The following is a 24,179-nucleotide window of genomic DNA, read 5'->3' on the forward strand; positions in this document are numbered from 1 at the left end:
CCAGGTATTGAGTTTATCTAAATCCTCCTGAAGCTCCCTGATATCTACGTTTGAATCAATTATCCTACCTATCTTTGTGTCATCGGCGAATTTGCTCATTTCACAAGTAATTCCCTCATCAAGATCATTGATATATATACTGATATATATATACAAAGAGACGCTCCATTATGGCCACTGGCTATCTCTTGTCTAATATTTCTATTTTCTTTGTTAATTCTAAGACTTAAATGCTTATACCTTTTCTTGCCACTTTCAGGAACACTTGTATGCGCTCTGGGTGCCATGATTGCTTGACATATTTAATATATGGCAAGAAAAAGATATAAACTCCTAGCAGAGGATGGTACCTATCCCACAGGTGACGTGCTCAAAATTTTTCCCCTCCCGTGAATTGTGTTCAAGTTAATTTTACGAAGTGTTATACAAAAATGTGCCACAATTCTTCAATCGTGCTATAACCAAAATTCTTCAATCGTGCTATAACCAAAATTCTTCAATCGTGCTATAACCAAAATTCTTCAATCGTGCTATAACCAAAATTCTTCAATCGTGCTATAACCAAAATTCTTCAATCGTGCTATAACCAAAACGTACAAGACAAAACCATGTTAAACAACAGTCTACTGTACATAGTCTGAAGGTAAGAAAACTAAACGTACTTTTTAAATAATTTATTAACAAAACTTGAGAAGCCATAGAAGGAAATGTGACAATATAAAATGAAGGTAAACAATGACAAACTAGTAAGGGTGATACTTCAATATACATACATAATATGATAGTCTTCAGATCTATGAGGAACTGTAAGTTGACAATGATAGCAATGTAACATCTTCTACAAGATAACAAATGTAACTTTTAATACTAAAATGCAGTACAGCACACATGTAATGTACCGTACCCTGTAATGTACTGTACCCTGTAATGTACTGTACCTTGTAAATTACTGTACCTTGTAATGTACTGTACCTTGTAACATACTGTACCTTGTAACATACTGTACCTTGTAACATACTGTACCTTGTAATGTACTGTACCTTGTAACATACTGTACCTTGTAATGTACTGTACCTTGTAACATACCGTACCTTGTAACATACTGTACCTTGTAATGTACTGTACCTTCACATACAACAAGCTTTTAATAATCTATTGCAAATTAAGCAATGACTATTCCCAGCCTCTCACGTTGCAAAGGTTGAGAAGCACAAATGTAGGACCAAGCCAGCCCAGTTGAGGCTTGACTATGCACCATGAAGCAATAATTATGCAACTTCTCCAAAGTTACAATCTACAGGTAAACAATTTCTACACTCATCGATGGAAAAAAAAATTCTTGTTACAACACGAGGTCTCCTTTAATAACGGGTAAAAATATAAATTCTAGATCAAGATTTTCATGATCTTCAAGAGATCCCATTTTATTAAATTTATAATAAATACAGTTTTTCAACATTTTTACATAAGCACTTCCCACATATACTGCAAAGAGCATATAATGTGTGATAAAAGGACACATGCAAATACAGTGGACCCCCGCTTAACGATCACCTCCCAAGGCGACCAATTATGTAAGTGTATTTATGTAAGTGCGTTTGTACGTGTATGTTTGGGGGTCTGAAATGGACTAATCTACTTCACAATATTCCTTATGGGAACAAATTCGGTCAGTACTGGCACCTGAACATACTTCTGGAGTGAAAAAATATCGTTAACCGGGGGTCCACTGTACTGTGACACTTTACTGTGGAAACTTCTTGCTCTCCAGAAGCTGTTATAACATGACAAAGTTTCTGGAGAGCGAAACGTTGCCACAATAAAATGTCACATTAGTTGCACTTGTGTCCTTTTATCTAACACAGTCGGTAATTCTACTTACATTATCACAAAGAACACAATGGTTCAAACTATGTATGGGAAGTGCTGACAATTTGTCTGTAGCCATATGTTACTCTCTCATGTAATTTGGTCACTGGTGGTTAAGCATAGGTAAATACTGAGTAAATGAAGTAACCTAATCTAAAAACCCTACTGCTCAATTTTTTTTGTATCAGCTGAGATCATGCAGAAACTGACATACTGTAATGAGGTGGAAAACAAACTTGTTATTTAAGGCTCACAAAATCGTAATAACACTACTGTAAACAAACCACGGTACGGGTGAGTTGGAACCCATGGTGAGTTACTTGCCATGGGTTCAAACACCACCTGTACCGTAGTTTGCTATTTAGAGAGATAAAACAAGCAAAACCTTAGCTAACACCTGTCCGACTGTAAATAAAGCTGGCTTGTAAACTGTTACATGTGTATTCTTGAACATTTCCTATGTTGCATGTTAAATTTTGATTGCAATTACCAAAAATGTGGTCCCAAAATCTAACTCAATTTCTGAATCTACAAAATAATGAGCAAATGTTGTGAATGACCAACAGCCTGACTGATGAAAGACGAAGCCATGCAGGTGAGGGACTGGCATTCCACCAATCCTTATTCTGAATGATCCACATAGGTTTACTGCATCACATAATAATAAGAATAATGTGACTGTAGATACAAGTGGTGAAAATACTGCAACGATTCAGAATTACTGTTGGTAAATTAGACATATGTACAACACTTGGGTATCTTCATTGTGGATATGTTTCATAACTTTTGCGAAATATTTCCACAACAAATACGTATACCCAAGCATTGCACAAGTGTCTAATTTATCAATTTATTGGTCATCTGAACCATTTATCAAGAGAAATACTGCATCTAGTATGAGCTATATTAACACAGAAAAAGGTTAACTCAGAGACGTATATAGTACAACTTTAAAAAATATACAAAATAAACAGTTTTTTCCACTATGGTCCCTTAATTACATGAATCTCCTCTTGCTATTGTTAGGTATGGAAACACAGTGTTGGATGCCACTAGTATTACTGACATTTTAATGGTAGCAAAAGAAAACAACTTTCAACATAAGCAGTGCTACTTCTAACTTATCACAGTTAATATAGTGGAAGTATTCTTAGATCCATATTCAATGGCACTTACATATAAAACAACCAATGTGAGCAAGATCTTATAATGCAAACATTTCACACTGAGCACTAAGTACTTTATTTCTACAATAAACATCACTATTGCTTTGAATTTCCTTCTCAAAACTAGCACTGTATACAGTGGAACCTCTAATATATAAATATATTCAGTCAATAATAAGTCAAACTAACACATTACTTAATGTGTTCAAGAGACTGACTGACTGAATGACTTACAATACTATCTACCTGTGACCAGTTTCCTGTCTCTCTCAAATCCTGTGGAGTGACCTGGGGCCAGACCTCCCTATATATGGACTACTATCAACGTGTGACCAGTTTTCAGAGTTTTTCTACTCCTGTGGAGTGACCTGGGGCCAGACCTCCCTATATATGGACTACTATCAACGTGTGACCAGTTTTCAGAGTTTTTCTACTGCTGTGGAGTGACCTGGGGTCAGACCTCCCTATATATGGACTACTATCAACGTGTGACCAGTTTTCAGAGTTTTTCTACTCCTGTGGAGTGGCCTGGGGCCAGACCTCCCTATATATGGACTACTATCAACGTGTGACCAGTTTTCAGAGTTTTTCTACTGCTGTGGAGTGACCTGGGGCCAGACCTCCCTATATATGGACTACTATCAACGTGTGACCAGTTTTCAGAGTTTTTCTACTCCTGTGGAGTGGCCTGAGGTTAGACCTCCTTATATACTGTATACGGTAAATAGCACAAAGTTTTATAAACAACCATCATCATGAGACTAGCAGCACTCTGCAAATATCTTGTATTCAACACAAATGTAATTCCAGCAGGAATATATTTTCCTTGCATACTTGTTTTCTAATAATAATAATAATAATAATAATAATACTGTATGGGGAAGCGGAGAAGAATCCTTTCATTGTAAGTCGTGTGTGTCATGAAAGGCGACTAAAATGTCGGGAGAAAGGGGCTAGTAACCCCTTCTCCTGTATACATTACTAAACGTAAAATAGAGAAGAATTTTTGATTCTTCTTTTATTGGGTCACCCTGCCATGGTGAGAGATGGTCAATGTGTTAAAATATAATAATAATAATAATAATAATAATAATAATAAACAATAATACACATTTCTACTGCAATTTAACTGACATCAGTCAACTAAGAACCACATTATCTATTTTAACTAACTGAGCAACATCAGCAAGTGTAAGGAGACTTACTTACCTTAACCGAGAACTGAACTTGGGATGTTTTTGTTATTTACCGAACACTAAGTACTACGTACAAAGCTACAAATTGGTCTTTGGGTGGGAAGAGAGAAGATAACAATACAGTGACACCTGTATACAGGTGCTGAGCTGAGGAAGGTTGAGCATGAACAAAGTTAATGGAGGATGAACACAGTTGGTGGAGGATGAACACAGTTGGTAAATGATGAACATGGCTGGAGAAGGATGAACACAATTGGTGAAGGATGAACATAGTGTTACTATACTCTTGGTAAAACATTAAATCAGGTGTCATGCAGCACCTGGGAAGTAATAAGATTTGATTCTATTAACCCTTTGGGGGTCGACAGGCCCTCTCCGAGACTTGTTCTCAGGGGCGGCCAAATTTCAAAAAAAAAAATTATTATTTTTTCTTATGAAAAGATAGATTGATGGAAAACTTACGGAATTATGCTCTTGCAAAGTTAGCGGTCTCGACGATGTTTACGCATCGGCGATTTTGCTCACTTTGAGCCCTATTTTCGGCCAATTCTTGTGTACTAGTCGACAAGAACTCCATTTTTTCTATTGAATGAATACAAGAAACCACCCATTTACTTACTTCAACTATCCAATACAGTGGTCAGAATTTAGCAATTTTGCCAATTTCACACAAATTTCAAAAGATGCCAATTTCCAAATAGGGTCCAGAATAAACAAGAAAGACATTCCTGGCACTAAAATAACAAGTTCTCTGTTCGTTAGTCACATCCCCAGGCCCCTCTTATATTTCTTTGGCTTTCCACTTTCAATTTTTATTCTTACAAAAAATAGAAGATTTACTGTCATGCAGACTACTGCATTAGTGTAGATATGGTATAAATAATATCAGCGCACTTGTGAAAGAATATTAGACTCGCCAGTTGACGTGTATTGGACGCTTGGCATGATTTGTTTACTTTTGAACTTTGGTAAAAATCGAACATTTCTCCTACTTTGAGCTCAATTTCAAGGTACTTTTCATTGTAAAACCAGTCAAAATCATCTCAATTTCTGTAATATGTCTTCCATTCTATAAAATGAGACCAAGAAAACTAGAATACAACAATACATACCATACGAAAATACAGTGCAAAGTCGCTGTTTTATTCCAAAAACATGGTCAAAGTTTTTTTTTCTCATTATGCACTGTGTGCTGCAGGATTTTTTTATACTGTGCACACTGACCACATAGACCCATTCTTTCATATGTATCCCTACAGCTTTCTCCCACTAGATTTGAGGGCGCTAGAATTTAGGCGTACTAGTACGTCAAAAACCCTGGGTCATAAGCCGTACTAGTACGGCCGAAACCCTCAAAAGGTTAAGGAAGGGAAGCTTAACTTTCTTGAAACAAGAACTTTTCACCAGCATCAACACATCTTTCCTTCTATAAGGAAGAGAACAGATGTGAGAAGACCAGGACAAGATGTAATAATATTTTTACCTTTGACAACTTTCATGTACAGGAAGGTCCCGCATATACAGCACCTCTTTTTGGTATTCCATGGTTTTGTTGGCTTTCAATTAAGCCATTGTTCCACCTACCAGTGACAATCATCAGAAGGTGGAACACAGCTTGATCCTGTAGCTGGATCGCTAGCACACTCAGCTCACACACTGAGGTCCAGAGTTCAAATCTCCTCCAATACGGCTGGAAACTATTAGGGATGTGTTTCCATAAGACACCTGCTGTCCCTGTTCACGCATCAGTATAAAATGGGTACCTGGGTGTTAGTGGACTGGTCTGAGTTGCACCCTGGGACAAAACTGACTTAATTTGCCCAAAATACTCTGCATAACAAGTGGCTTTCTATATAGTAGCATGTCACTTATGTCACCTATGGTCTGCATACCTTGTACATGTCTCACAAAATCGTAATGACACGATTGCAAACAAACCATACCATGGGCGGGATTTGAACCCACGGTCAGAGAGTCTCTAAACTTCAGACAGTCGCATTAGTCACTGGACCAGCTAGCCACAATTGTGGCTAGCTGGTCCAGTGGCTAACGCGACGGTCTGGAGTTTTAAGACTCTCTGACCGCGGGTTCAAATCCTGCCCGTGGTATGGCTTGTACATGTAGTAAATAAAGATATATAATATAATGAGCTATAGCTCAATTTGAAGCCAACAAAGATGTGGAACACCGAAAAAAAGGTGTTGTATATGTGTGACTGTCCTGTATGTGGGTGCCAGATAAATCATCACAGATCACCCTTGTATATGTATAATAATATGTACTTCAATGAGCTTTATTCACTTTTTGAAAGAATATAATCCAGCACAAACATCTGTAAATTTCTAATTAGTTTTAATTATTATAATAAGAAAGAAGTGCTAAACCACAAGGGTTTAATTAGTTTTAAGCTAGTTTTACATGGCCCAAAATGTTCTGTATAATCTGGGACTTTCCAATAAGTCTGTAAAACTTTTTTTTTTAAGACACTGGCTGTCTGCCATTAAAGCAGTGTGACCCGAAAAAGAAGAAACACTTCCATAAAGTTTTTTTTTACGTTTAGTAATTTATACAGAAGGGGTTACTAGCCCCTTGCTCCAAGTATTTAGTAATTTATACAGAAGGGGTTACTAGCCCCTTGCTCCAAGTATTTAGTAATTTATACAGAAGGGGTTACTAGCCCCTTGCTCCAAGTATTTAGTAATTTATACAGAAGGGGTTACTAGCCCCTTGCTCCAAGTATTTAGTAATTTATACAGAAGGGGTTACTAGCCCCTTGCTCCAAGTATTTAGTAATTTATACAGAAGGGATTAATAGCACCTTGCTCCTGCCATTTAGTAATTTATACATTTATACAGAAGGGGTTACTAGTACCTTGCTCCTGCCATTTAGTAATTTATACATTTATACAGAAGGGGTTACTAGCACCTTGCTCCTGCCATTTAGTAATTTATACATTTATACAGGAGAAGGGGTTACACTCATGGTTTGTGGAGGAACAATTCTTCTCCAATTCCCCTCTATAAACGTGTTAATTTTATTATTATTTATAATTATTATCACACTAGCCGATTCCCACCAAGGCAGGGTGGCCCGAAAAAGAAAAACTTTCACCATCATTCACTCCATCAGTCTTGCCAGAAGGGTGCTTTACACTACAGTTTTTAAACTGCAACATTAACACCCCTCCTTCAGAGTGCAGGCACTGTACTTCCCATCTCCAGGACTCAAGTCCGGCCTGCCGGTTTCCCTGAACCCCTTCATAAATGTTACTTTGCTCACACTCCAACAGCACGTCAAGTATTAAAAACCATTTGTCTCCATTCACTCCTATCAAACACGCTCACACATGCCTGCTGGAAGTCCAAGCCCCTCGCACACAAAACCTCCTTTACCCCCTCCCTCCAACCTTTCCTAGGCCGACCCCTACCCCGCCTTCCTTCCACTACAGACTGATACACTCTTGAAGTTATTCTGTTTCGCTCCATTCTCTCCACATGTCCGAACCACCTCAACAACCCTTCCTCAGCCCTCTAGACAACATTTTTGGTAATCCCGCACCTTCTCCTAACTTCCAAACTACGAATTCTCTGCACTATATTCACACCACACATTGCTCTCAGACATGACATCTCCACTGCCTCCAGCCTTCTCCTCGCTGCAACATTCATCACCCATGCTTCACACCCATATAAGAGCGTTGGTAAAACTATACTCGCATACATTCCCCTCTTTGCCTCCAAGGACAAAGTTCTTTGTCTCCACAGACTCCTAAGTGCACCACTCACCCTTTTCCCCTCATCAATTCTATGATTCACCTCATCTTTCATAGACCCATCCGCTGACACGTCCACTCCCAAATATCTGAATACATTCACCTCCTCCATACTCTCTCCCTCCAATCTGATATCCAATCTTTCATCACCTAATCTTTTTGTTATCCTCATAACCTTACTCTTTCCTGTATTCACTTTCAATTTTCTTCTTTTGCACACCCTACCAAATTCATCCACCAATCTCTGCAACTTCTCTTCAGAATCTCCCAAGAGCACAGTGTCATCAGCAAAGAGCAACTGTTAATTTTATAATATTGATATGCCGAACTTTTTGAAACTATTAATCTAACAGTGTAAATCTAATTTATGACTTTCTTGAAATAATGTGTGCTCTTGAACTGGAATTTCCACTGTATAATGTCAAGTGGACATTTATAATCTAGTTAAGGCTGTGATTGGCCACTGAATGATAAAGTATATTGATGACCCACATTCATTCTAACTTATATGTTTGGGATAAAAAATTACAAAACCTATAAGATAGAAGAGGGTATAGGTATGCTCAGTAAGGCAGTGATGTAAATAATGTGGTGGTAAAACTAATACGACTACTGCCTGTTATAATTACGTACCAATAAACTAGTTGTTTTCTCTTTGGCAAATTTATATTTAAGGAACTTAGATTTTGATTTAGATTCTTTATTTCAGTATGATACAATGTTTGTACAGAGGTGAATGAACTTGGCAAACTACTGCCATCTTCTCAATAAACCACTGTCAAAAATTGACAACCTAAACACACACATCATTATTATTATTATGATTATTATTATTCTTATTATGATTATGATTATGATAATTACACAAACAACCCGCACATAGGAGAATGACACTTATAACATTTCAGTCCAACTTGGACCATTAACTAGTCCTGTGTGACTAGTTAATGGTCAAAGTTGGACTGAAATGTTGTCATAAGTGTCAGTCTCCTACGTGCGGGTTATTTGTGTATTGTTCCAGTCACGGTATTGTGCCTTTTTATTCTTAAATATTTTACTCAAGTGAACTGTTGTACCTATAGGGATCATGTCATGCCTGGGGAATGGGAGGTAATCAGGTTCGATCTAAAGGGAGGGCATGCTCAATTCCTTGGATCAAGAGCCCTCACCATCATTAATGAACCTCCCTTGAGGGGCAGATGAATATACGTACATATAATGAAGTGTCTGAGGTCATCAGTTACATTATATCTATTGAATTTATTACTACATGTATTTTTTTTATTAACAAACAGGCAGTCTCCCACCAAGACAGGGTGACCCGAAAAAGAAGAAACACTTTCATCATTCACTCCATCACTGTCTTGCCAGACACACACCTACACTACAGTTCAAAAACTGCACTCCACTCCTCCCACAGGCACTGTACATCCTGAAACGAGCATATGAGCATTTAACTGACTCATTCCTGGACATTTTCAAAATATCTCTAGGCTGAAGAACTGATTACCTCAAACTCTCTCTATCTTTCTCTGTACAGGACTGAAGAAGCCAGTGGCTGGCAAAATGTATCCACAATAAAGATGCCTAAATGTTGAACAAGTGTCTCATTAATCTACTTGTTGCCTTTCTAAACCCTTTATATAATAATAATAACAACAGTATATAAGAACATAAGAACATAAGAAAGGAGGAACACTGCAGCAGGCCTGTTGGCCCATACTAGGCAGGTCCTTCACAATCCATCCCACTAACAAAATATTTGCCCAACCCAATTTTCAATGCAACCCAAGAAATAAGTTTTGTTGATTCTATTTACTCATTATGCAAGTCTCATTCAAATCCAACCCCTCTCACTCATGTATTTTTGTTTTTTTAACAAGTTGGCCGTCTCCCACCGAGGCAGGGTGACCCACCGAGACAGGGTGACCCACCGAGGCAGGGTGACCCACCGAGGCAGGGTGACCCACCGAGGCAGGGTGACCCACCGAGGCAGGGTGACCCACCGAGGCAGGGTGACCCACCGAGGCAGGGTGACCCACCGAGGCAGGGTGACCCACCGAGGCAGGGTGACCCACAAAGGCAAGGTGACCCACCGAGGCAGGGTGACTCAAAAATTAAGAAAATCCCCAAAAATAAAATACTTTCATCATCATTCAACACTTTCACCTCACTCACACATAATCACTGTTTTTGCAGAGGTGCTCAGAACACAACAGTTTAGAAGCATATACGTATAAAGATACACAACATATCCCTCCAAACTGCCAATATCCCAAACCCCTCCTTTAAAATGCAGGCATTGTACTTCCCATTTCCAGGACTCAAGTCCGGCTATATGAAAATAACTGGTTTCCCTGAATCCTTTCACTAAATATTACCCTGTTCACACTCCAACAGCTCGTCAGGTCCCAAATACCATTCGTCTCCATTCACTCCCATCTAACACGCTCACACACGCTTGCTGGAAGTCCAAGCCCCTCGCCCACAAAACCTCCTTTACCCCCTCCTTCCAACCTTTTCGAGGACGACCCTTACCCCGCCTTCCTTCCCCCTACAGATTTATATGCTCTCCATGTCATTCTACTTTGATCCACTCTCTCTAAATGACCAAACCACCTCTGCCCTCTGACTAATACTTTTATTAACTCCACACCTTCTCCTAATTTCCACACTCCTAATTTTCTGCATAATATTTACACCACACATTGCCCTTAGACAGGACATCTCCACTGCCTCCAACCACCTTCTCGCTGCAGCATTTACACCCCAAGCTTTACACCCATGTAAGAGTGTTGGTACTACTATACTTTCATACATTCCCTTTTTTGCCTCCATAGATAAAGTTTTTTTGTCTCCACATATACCTCAATGCACCACTCGCCTTTTTTCCTTCATCAATTCTATGATTAACCTCATCCTTCATAAATCTAACCTAAATTTGAAACTACCCAATGTTTTAGCTTCAATAATCCTACTAGGCAGACTGTTCCACTCATCAACTACCCTATTACCAAACCAATACTTTCCTATATCATTTTGAAATCCAAACTTATCTAATTTGAATCCATTATTGCGGGTTCTTTCTTGGAGGGACATCTTCAAAACCTTATTTATATCCCCTTTGTTAATATCCATCTTCCACTTATACACTTCGATCATGTCTCCCCTCATTCTTCGTCTTACAAGTAAATGTAGTTTAAGTGTTCAATCGTTCTTCATACGGAAGATTTCTAGCGCTATGTACTAATTTGGTCATTTAATATATGTATCTTTTTTTTTAACAAACCAGTTGTCTCCCTCCAAGGCAGGATAACCCCCCCCCCTCCCCCAAAAAATAAAATGAAGAAATACTTTCACCATTATTCACTCTATCACTATCTTGCCAGAAGGGCACCAATACTACTAGCCCCTTGCTCTCAGCAAGGGGCTAGTATAAGTTACTGAAGTTAAAAAGAGAGATTTTTGTTTTTCTTTCTGGGCCATCCTGCCTTAGTGGGATACGGCTGGTTTGTTGAAGATGATGATTAATGAAAATGCACTAAACCTGTGGGGGTTCTTGGTGACATCTAATTTTTTTCATCCTCTTAACCCTTTGACTGTTTACGTCGTATATGTATGTCTTACGCACCACTGTTTCTGACGTATTTATACACGTAAATTCTAGGGGCTTCAAATCAAGCAGCAGAGAGCTGGTAGGCCCACATGTGAGAGAATGGGTCTGTGGTCAGTGTGCACTACATAAAAAAAATCCTGCAGCATACAGTGCATAATGAGAAAAAAAAACTGACCGTTTTTTTGGATTAAAACGCTGACTTTGAGGTGCATATTCGTATAGTATTTATCGTTGTATTCTCGTTTTCATGGTCTCATGTGATAAAATGGAAAACATACTACAGAAATAGAGATGATTTTCATTACTTTCATGATGAAGACGACCTTGAAATTGAGCTCAGAGTAGTGGAAATGTTCGATATTTACCAATGTTCAGGAGTAAGCAAATTACACCACATGTCCAATACACGTCCAATACACATCAACTAGGGAGTCTAATATTCTATCAGTAGTGCACTGATATTAGTTACACCATTTTTACAATAATGCAGTAGTCTGCATAACAGTAAGTTTTGTATTTCTTTGTATGAATAAAAAATCAAAATAGAAAGCAATAGTAATATAAGAGGGGCCTAGAGATGTGACTGATGAACAGAGGATATGTTATTTTAGTGCCAAGAATGTCTACATTGTTTATTCTGGACTCTGTTTTGAAATTGGCATCTTTTTTAATTTGCATGAAACTGTCCAAATTGCCAATTTCTTACCACTTTATTGGGTAGTTCAAATTGGTAAATGGGTGGTTTCTTGTACTTAACTGATAGAAAAAATGGAGTTCTAAAGAAATAGCTATGAGTTTGGTCAACTGGGAAAACGGAATTGGCCAAAAACAGGGCTCAAAGTCGGCGAAATTGCCAATGCGTATATGTCACCAAGACCGCTAACTTCGCGGGAGTGTAATTCCGTGAGTTTTCGACCAAATTTCGTACTTCTGGTGTCATTACCATCGGGAAAAGATTCTCTATCATTTCATAAGAAAAAATAATTTTTTTTTTTCCAAAACTTTTGCGACATAGAATGACAATTTCAGAAAGGGGCTTGCAACAGTCAAAGGGTTAAAAGTCGATATTAATTTTAAGACCTAACTCTTTCTCGCTTAACCATTGTGTGTATATTCTGTGTATATTACCGCTTGTATATTATCAGCATGTTGATTACTGAATTAAGAGCTTCATTACTGCATTTTGTTACCAAACTATGAACACCTGGGGCAGGAGGTGTGACTCGACCCCTGCAACCACGTATAGGTGAGTACTCATTGCTGATTAGAATTTCAATATTACAAACTAAGTCATAATAACTTAAAGTGCTAGTTGAAAACTACATGGATTGTTTTTTATCTCTTACGTAAGGCATAAGAAGCTAAAACAACTTTTAACAATAGAGTCAGATGTTAGACTTGTATGTACTGTATTCACCTACATGTAGTTGCAGGGATTGAGCCACAGCTCCTGGTCCTCCCCCTTTGCTTTATTGTATCTCTTCTTAAAGCTACGTATGGATTCTGCATCTACTACAACACTCTCCAGATTATTCCCCTTCCTGACAACTCTATAACTGAAGAAATACTTCCTAACATCCTTGCGATTCATCTGAGTTTTCAACTTCCGGTTGTGCCCTCTTGTTCCTGTGTTCCATCTCTGAAACATTCTGTTCCTGTTATAAGATAAGATAAGATAAGATAAGATTTCGTTCGGATTTTTAACCCCGGAGGATTAGCCACCCAGGATAACCCAAGAAAGTCAGTGCGTCATCGAGGACTGTCTAACTTATTTCCATTGGGGTCCTTAATCTTATCCCCCAGGATGCGACCCACACCAGTCGACTAACACCCAGGTACCTATTTGCTGCTAGGTGAACAGGACAACAGGTGTAAGGAAACGTGTCGAAATGTTTCCACCCACCGGGAATCGAACCCGGGCCCTCCGTGTGTGAAGCGGGAGCTTTAGCCACCAGGCCACCTATCATGTCCCCCCCCATTCCTCCAGTGTCGTCAGGTCGAGTTCCTCTCCTCGTAGGACATATCCTGTAGTTCTGGGACTAGTCTTGTTGCAAACTTTTGCACTTTCTCCAGTTTCATGATGCTCTTGACCAAGTGTGGGTTCCATACTGGTCTTCCATACTCCAGTATGGACCTGATTTACACGGTGTACAGTGTCGGGAATGACTCCTTACTTAGACGCCAAAATGCTTTTCTCAGGTTTGGCAGGCGCCCATATGCTGCAGCAGTTATTTGGTTGGTGTGTGCCTCAGATGTGCTTGGTATTATACTCACCCCAAGATCCCTTTCCTTGAGTGAGGTTTGCAGCCTTTGATCCCTAGCTTGGACTCTGTCTGCAGTCCTCTCTCACTTTCCCCAATCTTCATACCTTTGCACTTGGTAGGATTAAACTCCAATAGCCATTTGTTGGACCAGGCTTGCATGCTGTCCAGATCCTTTTGTAGTGTTTTCTGGTCCTCGTCCACTTGTATTCTCTTCTTTAGTTTCACGTCATCTGCAAACTGTGTCTATGTAGTTACCTGGGTACAGTGTATCTCACCATCTAAGACAACACTTTTAGAAATGTGTATCATGTATCTCACCATCTAAGACAATTTCTGACCTGTATGTACTTACCTAGTCACCTAAGACAACTTCTGACCTGTGTGTACTGACCTAGACATGTAAGACATCTGACCTGTATCAACCTAGTCACCTAAGACAATATCTGACCTGTATCAACCTAGTCACCCAAGACAATATCTGATCTGTATCAACCTAGTCACCTAAGACAACATCTGACCTGTATCAACCTAGTCACCTAAGACAACATCTGACCTGTATCAACCTAGTCACCTAAGACAACATCTGATCTGTATCAACCTAGTCACCTAAGACAATGTCTGACCTGTATGTATCAACCTAGTCACCTAAGACAATGTCTGACCTGTATCAACCTAGTCACCTAAGACAACATCTGACCTGTATGTATCAACCTAGTCAGCTACGACAACAATGAGGATAAATGAACTTTGTTATTAGTTAAGTGGTCAGTAATAGAGGTTCCACTAACTACCCTTGTCAAATTTTGGAGTTGAACATTACCCACAATTCAACTTGGCTCTTAATTTATCAAAGCCTAAGTATATTATTGATAAGTAATATTATTTGTCACTTCACAACAATTATATGTACATATATTATTGTTTCTACCATTAACACTGATTTTATTTAATAAAATTAATATTTAGATAAGAATTGCACCAGTTTTTTAAGAGCTTTAATAAGCTCTACTGATAATTACATTGGTATGGAACCAGTTAACAATAATACAGTTAATTAACATTCAGCAAAGTTGAAGACCAAGATATTTGGGTAATATTTGGGAATCGTTTTCCATAATAAAGATTCCCAAATGTTGCCCAAGTGTCTCATTCTTCAGCCTTTTGGTTTTCTAAACCATTTACATTATCCAGTTATTTTACACAGCAGATTGCCTACAATGACAGTCTTGTACAGGAGGGTCCCACATATACAGCGCCTATTTTCGGTGTTCCATGTTTTTGTTGGCTTTCAATTGAGTCATTGTTCCACTTGTAACTATCACTGGTAGGTGGAACAAAATGAACAATGGCTCGGTTTGAAAGCCAACAAAAACGTGGAACACCGAAAATAGGCGCTGTATATGTGGGGCCCTCCTGTGTAGGTTTAGTCTGATAATATACCACAAATCACTATGAAGAGCCCGAGTTGGCCAATTATATTTCTACCAGACTAATTGGCAGCACTAACAACAATTTACTAAAGCAATCTGACACCGATGATGATCACAGTTTTTAGTGGAATGAATTGCTTAATAAATTATTAGATGGACTAACCAGGTTTGAACACGGAAAGATGTGTGTGACCACAATTAGTAGAATACGTTGATGTTCGAAGCTTGTCTACACTAATGCACGTGGAGTATATTTAGACCTAAACATATTATCACTATCAGTCATATATGACACTGCATGAAACAGTGTTACAGTAATACTTCAAAATATACAAGTCAGAATCTGGTTTAACATTAAACTGAGATGTTTCACATACAATTCGTTTGTCACCAAAGACATACAATTCATGTCACCAAAGGCATACAATTTATGTGTCACCAAAGACATACAATTCATGTGTGACCAAAGACACCTCTCAGATGATACAATTAAGGTCTCAAAGGACACTTCTCAGACAATGTGTCACAAATGAGGACACCTGTGACAGTGTCACAAATACAAACATCTTTGACAATATGTGTCACAAATAAGGTCACCTTTTAGAATGTGTCACCAGTAAGGTCAGCTCACCGACACATAACACTACTAATACGTACAGTAAAACAAATTTTTCATCAAATGTCTGAATTTATTAAACTCAATAACAATAAATTTTACTTCTTAAACTTTTTTATGAGGAATATATATATGTATAAGTATGTGTATATATGTATGTATACACAGATGGGGGCCAAGAGCTGAGACTTGACCCCTGCAACTACAGGCGAGTACAGTAAACCCTAGATATAATGGACTTTTAAAATTATGGACAAAATATTCTAGTTAAATTGTACTTTTAGGTCCTATATTTTCAATGTTTATAGTAATAAATCTGTAGTGTGTATACAGTACTATATTAGGTATACAGTCCAGTACTTTTGTGCATTTGTTTTTTTTTTTACAAATTTTAACACTAATCTGATATAATGGACAATTGGACAATCCTTCCCTACTAGTTCCTTATATTGAGGGTTTACTGAATGAGCATTTAGTATATAGTATTTAAAGGAATTAAATATATCACATAATTCACTTTGGTTATACAGTGGACCCCCGCATAACAATTACCTCCGAATGCGACCAATTATGTAAGTGTATTTATGTAAGTGCGTTTGTACGCGTATGTTTGGGGTCTGAAATGGACTAATCTACTTCACAATATTCCTTATGGAAACAAATTCGGTCAGTACTGGCACCTGAACATACTTCTGGAGTGAAAAAATATCGTTAACCGGGGGTCCACTGTATTGTACCTGTTTCCCAGACTACAACAATTTTTGAAAAGGCAGAAGTTGAAGTCTCACTGTAAACAGTTTCACCACTAAATTAATTATGCTTTAAAAATGTCAATTATGATACTGTTTTTAAAAGGAAATTTTGTCTATTTCTCCTTTATTCTAAACAATAACTCAATACTGTACTGCATTTATCATCACTTCGAAAAACTGATCCAGTGCTTAATAACTATGGAACTCTCTGCCAGCTCGAAGGCTGAGGGACTGATTACCCCATCTCTTGTACAGCCTATCCTCACTTAGCGATGTACTCATTTACGGACGCCTTGGACTTATGATGGGCTCTCTGACCAGTATTCATACCTAAATAATGTATATTAGTGCTCATTTCCTCTAATTTGTTTCAGTATACAGTACACCACTGTATAAACATTTAAAAATATACCAGAAATGTTATAAATGGTGTAAAGGTAACATTAAAACAGAACCAAAGATGGTTGACACAAACCCACTACCATTATAGTATGCTCTTTGCTTAGCGACGAATTCATTTATTGACGTGGTCTTAGGAATGAAACTCCGTCGTTAAGTGAGGTGAGGCTGTATATAACTTTGAGAGGTATAAAGACAGATGCTCTATGAAAGCTTCAGATGAGATACATTAGCATCACAGTTGGTGTCACTGACACAATCATATCATCGAATAGCTGCTTGTAAAATCATGCTACTGTATGCTCTGTGGCTGAGTGTTTACCACCTATATGCACAGACTGCTGTTTGAGTCCCCTAGCCCTAGTCCTATAGCTCAACTGCTAGCACAATCAGCTCACACACTGAGGTCTATGGTTTGATCCTTGGTATGGTTGGAAACATTAGGACATGTTTCCTTAAAACACCTGCTGTCGCTGTTCACCTTGCACCTTGTCTTCCCCGCCACCCATGCAGTCTTCCCCACCACCCACACCATCTTCCCCACCACCCATGCCGTCTTCTCCACCATCCACGCTGTCTTCCCCACCACCCACGCTGTCTTCCCCACCACCCACGCTGTCTTCCCCACCGCCCACGCTGCCTTCTCCACCTCCCACGCTGTCTTCTCTTTTCACTATCTGTTCCTGGTGTAAGGCCATGGGATGTACTCCTTTCCCTTGGAATAGCATATGGCCTACTACCAGAATGCACGTAGTCTCGCATAAATTGATGCTTCATTGTCGCTACTGGAATTGTAATCAAGAGCTTGGAGATCACAATCAGTATCACTATCATGACCACTACTCACATCGGAGTCCTGGACACAGGAAAACACGAGTTTCCTATTTCTCTGTAGTACAACTGAATATGAACGAGACAGCTCAGCACCATAGGTAGAAGGTTGATAGTCATCTGGGTTTTCAGAACTATTTCTGGTATCCAGGGCATTGCTCTTGGCCACAAACTCCTTAAAGCAATGAAATTCATCTTCATGACGCTTTTGTCTGTGTTGGAACTATCACTTGGGAGGAGAAGAGACCCAGTTCACTGGGAGTGAGGTATTCCTTACCCCTAGGCATCGTGAACAAGGCGTAGTGAATTGGCACTCCCACAATGCACTGCGGCCTCCCAGATTTTTTTATATGGAGCACACAGACCCATTCTCCCGCCAGATTTGAAGCCGCTAGAATTTTGGCGTAGTATTATGGGACCGACACTGGCTTGCAAGCCGTAATATTGTGGGACTGACAGTGAAAGGGTTAATTTGCAGTCAATGAGTATAACTTTAATATTTTTCCCCTCATTTTGTCTTTCGATCTTTGTCTTGGGGTATACAGGACCACTGACAGCTTACACAATATCAAGCTCTGCCTTCCGGCATCCGGGGAAGAAACCTCAACCAAAGTGGAAGGAAGTTGACTACTTGGGGTATCCGTAATATGTCCCTGATGCACCCTGAGACCAATAAATACTTTTTAGTTCCATTCTTAAATACATTTATTAGGCGAGTTTACTGGTTATCATCCAAGCAGATACCTTTAGGAACTCATCAACAATACTGATGAGAACAACTGGATCTTGATTCGAGATGATACAAGATAAGCCATCTGCAAACACGACTGGTTTAAGTTCCTGGAAGGTATTATGTAGGTTACTGATGTCAGAGAGAAATAACAGGGGCCTAGGATGCTGCCCCGTGGCAGTCCTATTCATATTATTTGTTTGGTTTTACCAAATTTACCCGTTTGCATAATACAGTTGTTTGGATTTCTATCTTAGCTCGGAGGGAACTGATAGACAGTACATCTTTTTTTTCTAATCTGTAGTTATTTATAGCTATACTTTTTTTTGACAATGGATCTGAGAATGGTGTATTAGTTAACCATGAGCTGTTCAGCCTCTGTGCTGTGACCTGCTTGGTTTTGAAGGTACAAACATTATTTATGATGAATTGAACACATTTGCAACATTTGGGAATCTTTACTTGTAGAGGTTTTGCTATCCAGTGACTTTATCAATACATAACACGGGCATAATAGGAAGACTGTAGAAATATGTACAGCAGATGGTGGAGGATAAAGTAATCAGCTCCTCAGCCTATGAGTAGATGCTGAGCTCCTGCATAGAAGCATGATTGACAAATACGCAACAGGGAGTTTGCATAAATAGGAAGAAAGAGTGAGAATGTGTCACAAGTGGTGTTCCACAGGAGTCAGTGATGAGCCCTTTGTTGTCTGCAATATACATAAACAACATAAGTGAGGGAATAAGCAGACACACAAGGAAGCTTGCCAATAACACTAAAAAAAGGCCGTCAGATTAATTCTGACGAAGACACTAGAGCGTTATAGGAAGATCTGGATAGGTTGATGCAGTGGTTGGAGAAATGGCAGATGCAGTTTAATACATAGACAAATGTAAAGTTCTAATCCTTTGAAAAGAAAATAACCATTGCACTTATAAACCTACAGATTTCAATCATTTTGAATGCAAAAAAGATTTAGGAGTTTTGGGTAGCAGTAATCAAAAGCCAACACAATGGTGCACAAGTGTTCTCAGTAAAGCTAATAGAATTCTTGGCTTCATATCAAGAAGTATAAATAACAGGAGTCCTCAGGTTATACTTCAACTCTATATATTATTAGTTAGGCTTCATTTAGATTATGCTGAGCATTTCTGATCATCTGACAGTATCACAGAATGGACATAAATGTGTTGGAAAATATACAGAGATGGATGACAAAGTTGATCCCATGTATCAGAAATCCTTCCTATGAGGACAGACTAAGGGCACTAAATCTGCTCTAACACAGGACTGGCAGCAATGGCATCAAGCTAGAAAAATTTAGATTTAGAAAGGATATAGGAAAGCATTAGTTTAGTAACAGAGATGTGGATGATTGGAACAAACTCCTAAGTAGCATCACTGAAGCAAAAACTTTGTGTGGTTTGAAAAATAGGTTAGACAAGTACATGAGCGGGTGTGGGTGGGTGTGACTTGAACTTGCCAAGCATCAATCAGTAGGCCTGCTGCAGTGCTCCTACTTTCTTATGTTCTTATTTTCTGGGCCACCCTACTTTAGTGGGAGATAGTCAATGCATATAAAAAAAAAAAGACTCATGGCTAGTAATTATAATTTAGGTACAGCTATAACTCGATTAGTGTGAATAATGAATCCCATTGAGTGGTTGCATTAACCCTTTGACTGTCGCGGCCGTATATATACGTCTTACGAGGTACCGTGTTTGACGCATATATACTCAAATTCTAGCGGCTTCAAATCAAGGAGGATAAAGCTGGTAGGCCCACATGCGAGAGAATGGGTCTGTGTGGTCAACGTGCACCATATAAAAAAAATCCCGGAGCACGCAGTGCATAATGAGAAAAAAAAAACTCCGACCGTTTTTTTTAATTAAAATGCCGACTTTGTGGTCTATTTTCGTAAAGTATTTATGGTTGTATTCTTGTTTTCTTGGTCTCATTTGATAGAATAGAAAATATATTATAGAAATAGAGGTAATCTGGATTGATTTTACTATAAAAAGAACCTGGAAATGGAGCTCAAAGTAGGGGAAATGTTTGATTTTTGCCGATGTTCAAAAGTAAATAAATGATGTCATTGTCCAATAAATGTCCAACTAGCCATTCTAATATGCAGTCATGAATGGGTTGACATTATTTATACAATTATTACAGTATTGCAGTAGTCTGCATAATAGTAAATCATCTATTTTTTTGTTTGAATAAAAATTCAAAATAGAAAGCAAGAGTAATATCAGAGTGGCCTGGAGACATGACTGATGAACAAAGAAAATGTTATTTTAGAGCCAGGAATGTCTGCATTGTTCATTCTGGACCTTATTTTGAAACTGTCATATTTTTTAATTTTCGTGAAATTGGCCAAATTGCAAATTTCTGACCACATTATTGGGTAGTTGAAATTGGTAAATGGGCAGTTTCTTGTACTCAATTGATAGAAAAAACGGAGTTCTAAAGAAATAGCTATGAATTTGGTTGACTGACACAATGGAATTAGCCGAAAATAGGGCTCAAAGTGGGCGAAATAGCTGATTTGTAAATATCACCGAGGTCGCTAACTTCGCGAGAGCATAATTCCGTCAGTTTTCCATCAAATTTAATTTTTTGGTATCATTACAATCAGAAGAATATTCTCTATCATTTCATAAGAAGAAATAATTTTTTTTTTTTAACCCTTTCAGGGTCCGTCCCGTAGATCTACGGCTGGTCGGTGAGTGTCCAAACCGTAGATCTACGCCAAAATTCTAGCGCCGTCAAATTTAGCGCGAAAGCGCTCATAGGCCTACATATGAGAGAATGGGTCTGCGCGGTGGGTGTGCGCCGTAAACAAAAAATCTAGGCGCCTGCATAGCATTGTGGGAACGCCGGCTCAGTCACCCTTGTTCACCATGTCTCGTCGCAAGTCAGCTCTGACTCCCCGGAAAATTGGGACTCTCCTCTTCCTGTCTGATAGTTCTGACACTGATGGAAGTGGAAATGAAGACGAATTCTACGGCTTTGATGAGTTAGTGACCGAAAATAATGACCAGGATATCGATAATAGTGCAGAAAACCCCGACGATCCTCGACCTTCTACCTCTGGTGTGGGCACTCGTGACTCACGGTCGGTTGTTCCTAAACGTAAGAGAAAACTAATATTTTCCTGTGGCCTGGCCTCTGACTTCAGTAATGACGATGATTCTGACGTGGATTGTGATTTTATTGCGCTCGACGATCATTCGAGTAGTGATAGTGAGGAAACATATTCACCAGTGAAGCGTCGGTATGTGCGCCGCCGCATGCGCTCGGGTAGTGTACCCTATGCTATGCCCAGGGGACGGAGAACATCCCGTAGTACATCCCGGAGTACATCCCGTGGCCCTACACCCGTTTTAGGTAGTGATAGTGAGGATGATGTGGCTACACTTGGCATGGATGGGCCACAGACATCAGTGGATGGTGTTAGTGGGGCTGGTGGTGGTAGTGGCACCGCCATGCGTGACTCGCTGTGCCACGCGGGAACCCACGCTGCTGACTCGTCAGTTCAAGGACAAAGAGGAGCGTCACCCACCAGCCCGCCACAACCACCCGTACAACCAGCCTATGATGTCCAGTATCCACCAGCAAACCGTATCTGGGATTGGCAGCAAAATCCCAATTTTGTTCCCAGCCCTCACCACTTTGATGACTCGCAAATGGAATTCTACCTACCTGTCCCCTTGGAACCACGGCCAATGAACTGGAATTCTTTGAATTATTCTTTGACCAGCCATTGATGGAAACTATTGTCAGGGAAAGTAATAAGTATTTTCAGTACACCATGGCAAATACGATCTTATCACCACAGTCAAGACTACACAGGTGGAAAGAGACGACTGTTGCAGAAATGTATTTGCTTTTTGCAACAATAATGCTTATGCCTCACGTCTATAAGCATAATATAAAAGCATACTGGTCCACAGATCGGCTAATTTGTACCCCATCCTTCAGTGAAATAATATCAGTGAACAGGTTTATCTTACTCTTACGTATGTTGCACTTCTCTGACAAAACCAGGCCTGACAGAAGTGACAGGTTATACAAGATTAGAAATGTTTTCATGTATCTCAAACAAAAGTTCAGGATATACTTTTATCCATTCAAGAATCTTGTAATTGACGAGTCTTTGATTTTGTTCAAAGGTAGACTGTCATTCAAGCAGTATATACCGAGCAAGAGGAACCGCTTTGGTATAAAATTGTTTGTACTCTGTGATTGTGACAGTGGCCTGGTGTTGGATATTGTTGTATACACGGGTAGTAAAACATTGAAAGATACCAAGATGTTATTGGGTATATCAGGTGACGTAGTGAGAAACATGATGGCACCTTATCTTGGTAAGGGCCATACATTATATACCGATAACTGGTACACAAGCCCATTACTCAGTGATTTCATGCGAGTGAACAAGACAGATGTGTGTGGCACAGTGCGTTCTAATCGTAAACATATGCCCAGGCTCAACGCAGGTGTTCGTGGTGATGACGTGCAGGTGTTTACTGCCAATGACATCATGGCATTACGGTGGCATGACAAACGAGATGTCACATTGTTGACAACCATTCACCGTAATGAAATGCAAGACAGTGGCAAAGTTGATCGAGTGACTAATGAACGTATTCGAAAACCAGTGACAGTGATTGATTATACACAAAACATGCGCTTGGTTGACAAGTGTGACATGCAGATTGGTTTTGTTGACTGTGTTCGTAAGAGTTACAAGTGGTACATGAAACTTTTCTTCCATCTCATGGACATTTCAATGCTGAATGCATATAATATGTACCAAATAAAGACTGGTAACAGACCACCGTATGGTGAATTTTGTTTGTCTGTTGTCAGACAACTCATAATGAAGTACCAGGTAACAACACCTGCAAATTCGAATTCATCACAATATACCCAAGCGTTTGAGAAGAGAAGGTGATCATTTCATAATACAGCTTCCTTCAACTCAAAAGAAATTTGCTCAGAAGAGATGCATTGTCTGTGCACAAACAAAACGACGGCAACAAAGACGCAAAGACACTCGGTTTATGTGTGAGGAATGTAAGGTGCCTCTGTGCATGGTGCCTTGTTTCAAGGAGTTCCACAAGCTCCAGCAGTTCTAAAACCATATCCAGTGATTGTAAATATGTAAATATATGATAGAACATTAGTATTATACAATATTTGTGCATGTTTATTGTAATAAACAACAGTGGTAAACAATAATATGATAATAACTTTAGTGCGGTTATTGTGTTCAATACAGTGAGTTTATATATATAAATTATATACAGTATTGGTCTCTCAGGCCCCAAATGTTAGTAGGAATAGAAAAAAATTGGAAAAGAAAAGAAAAAACAACTAAAACAACAAAATAATATAATACGCGTATGTGGAATTCGTCGATGTTGCCGCCACCACATCATTTTCTACAAACTTCTTGGCACTGTATCTCGGTAAGTACTGATCAGATTCTAATTTTTTTTGTTTTATTACCTTCACAAAAATATGCT

The 24,179-nt window shown here is 39.1% G+C and overlaps 1 protein-coding gene across 2 annotated transcripts in view; it reads right to left on the bottom strand.

The window, feature by feature from the left end:
• Window positions 1–659: 659 nt before the first annotated feature.
• LOC128701709 (oxysterol-binding protein-related protein 3) overlaps window positions 660–24,179 on the bottom strand; it is a 347,084-nt gene continuing 323,564 nt past the window's right edge. For both annotated transcript variants that reach the window (XM_053795571.2, XM_053795569.2), the window contains one exon: window positions 660–2,517. In XM_053795571.2, the coding sequence (XP_053651546.2) occupies window positions 2,385–2,517 (133 nt within the window). In that variant the 3' untranslated portion in view covers window positions 660–2,384. The remainder of the gene's footprint in view (window positions 2,518–24,179) is intronic.

This window comes from Cherax quadricarinatus, chromosome 96 (assembly GCF_038502225.1).
Source record: "Cherax quadricarinatus isolate ZL_2023a chromosome 96, ASM3850222v1, whole genome shotgun sequence".
NCBI lineage: Eukaryota > Metazoa > Arthropoda > Malacostraca > Decapoda > Parastacidae > Cherax > Cherax quadricarinatus.